Below are 3818 nucleotides of genomic sequence, written 5' to 3'. Positions count from 1 at the left end.
CGGTCCCACAAAAAATTATCATAGACACTCATATACATGAAATCAATAAGATAAATGTTTTCATCTTGGACATTTTTGCTTTCAATAAGTAAATTGTATAGAAATTTTAATGAAAATATATATAAGATCTTTAAAGTTGTTTATAAAAATAATATATTAAGTATTTATATTAATAAAATATATGTATATAATTCATCAATTCGGTTTGGTTATTTCTTCGGTTTTTTCGAATAAAACCATAACTAAACCAAATACTATCAGTTTTATTTTTGCTTTCAATAAGTAAATTGTATAGAAATTTTAATGAAAATATATATAATATCTTTAAAGTTGTTTATAAAAATAATATATTAAGTATTTATATTAATAAATATATGTATATAATTCATCGATTTGGTTCGATTTTTTCGAATAAAACCATAACCAAACCAAATACTATCAGTTTTCAAAAATCTAAAACCAAATCAAACCAAACCCAAATAAAATCGGTTTTATTTTATAGGTTTGGTTCGGTTTTTTTATTTGGATCAATTTTTATCCAAACCGTGAATACCCCTATTATATATTGTACGCAAAATTGGAGAAATAACTAACGATCATGATGGATCTTGAGTCATTTTTTATGTTCTTGCTGCTTCTTCGTGTCACATGATTTTTTTAAAATGTTTTCTTCACTAAAAATTAACAAATTACTGTATTTTGTTTCAAGTGTTTGATTAAAAGTTGATATAATATGGTTTGTTCACGAATTTAAATTTGGTGATTTAGAATAATTATTAAAATATATTAAGGAAATTGAGAAATGGCTTACGATATAAAGATGAACAATTACTACCGACAAACATAAACCAAGTTATTAACCCCTTGGCCCATTAAGCCCAAGGGGCCCAACCCCCAGTACAGTAATGCAAAATGGTCATTGCGCCGGAGCAACAGTGCCGTCGGTCAAGGAAACGGACTGCTCGTTCTCCGCGGCGGCGCCGCCTTCAAACACCTTCACGATCTTCTCTACGGGAATAATCGGGAAATAATGCGCCACCGCATAGCCGTTCTCCGACGCATATGTCACTGCTTGATTGTATTTCTCACTCCAATAAGCAGCCGTCGGCACCAAAATCTGAGCCACTTGAGGGAACAAAGGAAGCTTGTTCAGAGATCGCCATGCCAAAACCGCATTTTTCTCGGCCACTGGCTCGTATTTTGCGTATAGCTCCTTCACTGTGGGTTCGTACTTTGTGTAGAGTGTTTTAGCTACGTTGCTCGCTGTGTCCACTAAGCCATCGTGCTGTACCTCGCCGGCGAGATCTCGAGCTAATTCTGGAGCCTTCTGAGCTATTAACAGAGCTTTGGATGATGCCTGTTTTAGTAGAGAAGGCACATGGCTTTCAACTTCTGTCATCAAGTTTGCAACCTGCATAGATTCAAACTTTCAAATCCTTGCTACTGAAATTCGAGTTCAAAAGTTTACAACATTTATGTGAATTTCATGTGTATGTGTGTCCACATCCATTTTTATGGCTCATTCCTCTAATTGAGCTAGATTAGATCAAGGATTTCAATTCGTTGGAGAAGACAATTTCTAAATGTTCTCAATTCCAGCAAACTTTCAAGCTGCAAAATAAGTATGGTGTGGACAGTATGGGTAAAATTCATTTGGGAGAAAGAAGGTGAACCTTTAGGTCGATGAACTTGAGGAGATTGAAAGGAACGTTGTGGAACTTCTCATAAACCGGTCCGATAACAGTTTTAACAGTGGCTTCTACGGCCTGTACACCAGGTTTCAACGGGCCGGAGTTTTCTTTGCCGTATTCATACAAAGTTGAGAAGCAAACAATCACATAGATCGCTGCAACTTGAACGAAATCCAGATATTTGAGTTTCCTCTCATCTTCTGCTACCTTCAATTATAAGCACAAATCAGGTACAGATTTAAAACTTAAAAATTCTGAATCTCAGCTTATAGGTTGAGAAAACACATCGAGAAAAAATAAACTAAAATCGACAAATTATACTAGTACTCTACCTCTATTGCATGAATAAATTAACCTGTCAATGCATCTTCATCAAATCTAACTACTCTTTCTCGAAAATAAATAAATTATTATGAGTTGAGTGACCATATGTGTTGTGAAGATGAAATTGGCAACCATGAAGGCAACAGCTCATTCCTCATTTAACACCTCAAAATAAGAAGATAACAATTCATTCTGGCAATTAATATGAGTAATTGAACAACTTAGATCTAATATGTGAAGCCTGAATAACAGAGTATGAACTTACAACGTAACCACGCTACAACGGTGCTTTACCTCTAGATGTTTGAAAATTAAAATTGATTTAACTGTAATATCATGATAAACGTAGAAGGCATTGTATACTTACTGGATCAGCTGGATCAGTACTAGTAGGCGGCGTCGTGCTTGCTGGATCAGTACTAGTAAGCGGGGTCGTGCTTCCTGGATCAGTACTAGTAGGTGGCGTCGTGCTTGCTGGATCAGTACTAGCAGGTGGCGCGGTGCTTGCTGGATCAGTAGGCGGCGTTGCAGTTGCGTCGGCCATGGTAGAGATGGAGAAAACTAAGCACAATGGAGTTGTACAAGAAAGCTTCGAAAAGCAGGCCGTTAGCAAGTCCCCTTTTATAGCGGACCGGGCACGTAATAATCGTGTGCGGAGAAGTCGATGAAAATTTTACCTTATGAGAGGTTTTCAATTAATGTTTAACCCAAAAATAAAGTGAATAAATATTCTTAATTAAAGTGAATAATATTCATGACCATAAATAGAAAGAAATTATTTAATGATATGTTTTTTGCTAATTTTTAAATTTTAAACAAGAAAAATTACACAAATTAGACTCCAAGTCATAGATCAAGCAAGTCAATATCCTCAAAGGTAGTCCAACTACATAAAAATCGAAATACACAAGAATTTTAATATAGTTTCTCAGACTGCATGATTTATTTATTTTACCCAAACAAAGGGCTTGTCAAGAAGCTAATACATACTTTTATTGAGCCCATGTGTCTGATAGTTCTAATCAGATATCAGACGCTCTACTTATCAAACTCTTTTTCGGGCTAAAAACCACGGCTCATCAGACGGAGTCACAAAGACAAAGCCAATAAAAGTAGTACTAGATCCGACTGTACCTCAGTCTCAGAACCAAGTCGAGAAACCATACTAAAATTCTTCTATATTTAAATAAAGCTTAGATCCGTTCATGGTTTATATAAAAGAGAAGTTAGTTATCCGGCATAGATATAATTTTTTAGCCGGACATAGTCACGACTTAACTCAGAGATAAAAAGATAAAAGTGAAACTAAAAGGAAGTACCTTATAGTAAACACCACTCTTTATTGCTCCGGCCAAAGTCCGGCAAACTTACAATACTTAGAAGATTTAACAAGAGAGAGAAATGTAAACAAGAAGAGGTGGTTTCTAAAACCTGCCCTCAATTAAAGAAAAACAAACTTATTTATAGAAAAAAAAAAGCATCTTTGTACAGGATACTGGGCCCCTATCTAGGTCCTGGTAATAGTGTATCTACTGTAGGTGAACAATGTATATACTGTAGGTGAACAATGTATTTACTGTAGGTGAACAGTGTATTTACTGTAGGTGAATAGTGTTGCTACAGTAGTGTGGGCCTGCTACCGATGCGATAAGCTTTACACTTTTTTTTTTACATCTTGTCCTTCAATTTTGCCAAAAAATCTTTGACTTTTTTCAGTGCATCCACTGGTGCTTCTTCTTCATATGGTTGTGCTTCATGCATATCTTCACTTGTTTCACTACGCATTGATGAATCTGATTTTGC

At 35.4% G+C, this 3818-nt stretch overlaps 1 protein-coding gene across 1 annotated transcript; it reads right to left on the bottom strand.

The window, feature by feature from the left end:
- Positions 1–795: 795 nt before the first annotated feature.
- On the bottom strand, positions 796–2635 carry LOC125849717 (stress-related protein-like). Its single transcript, XM_049529689.1, has 3 exons — positions 2383–2635; positions 1674–1898; positions 796–1411 (listed from the first exon to the last, which is right to left on the bottom strand). Exons 1-3 carry the CDS (start codon positions 2557–2559, stop codon positions 917–919), a joined length of 897 nt encoding a protein of 298 aa, XP_049385646.1. The 5' UTR covers positions 2560–2635; the 3' UTR covers positions 796–916.
- Between the last annotated feature and the right edge of the window lie 1183 nt (positions 2636–3818).

This window comes from Solanum stenotomum, unplaced genomic scaffold (genome assembly GCF_019186545.1).
Source record: "Solanum stenotomum isolate F172 unplaced genomic scaffold, ASM1918654v1 scaffold10159, whole genome shotgun sequence".
NCBI lineage: Eukaryota > Viridiplantae > Streptophyta > Magnoliopsida > Solanales > Solanaceae > Solanum > Solanum stenotomum.
The sequence above is the reverse complement of the archived record's forward strand: the minus strand, read 5'-3'. Positions and strand labels throughout refer to the sequence as shown.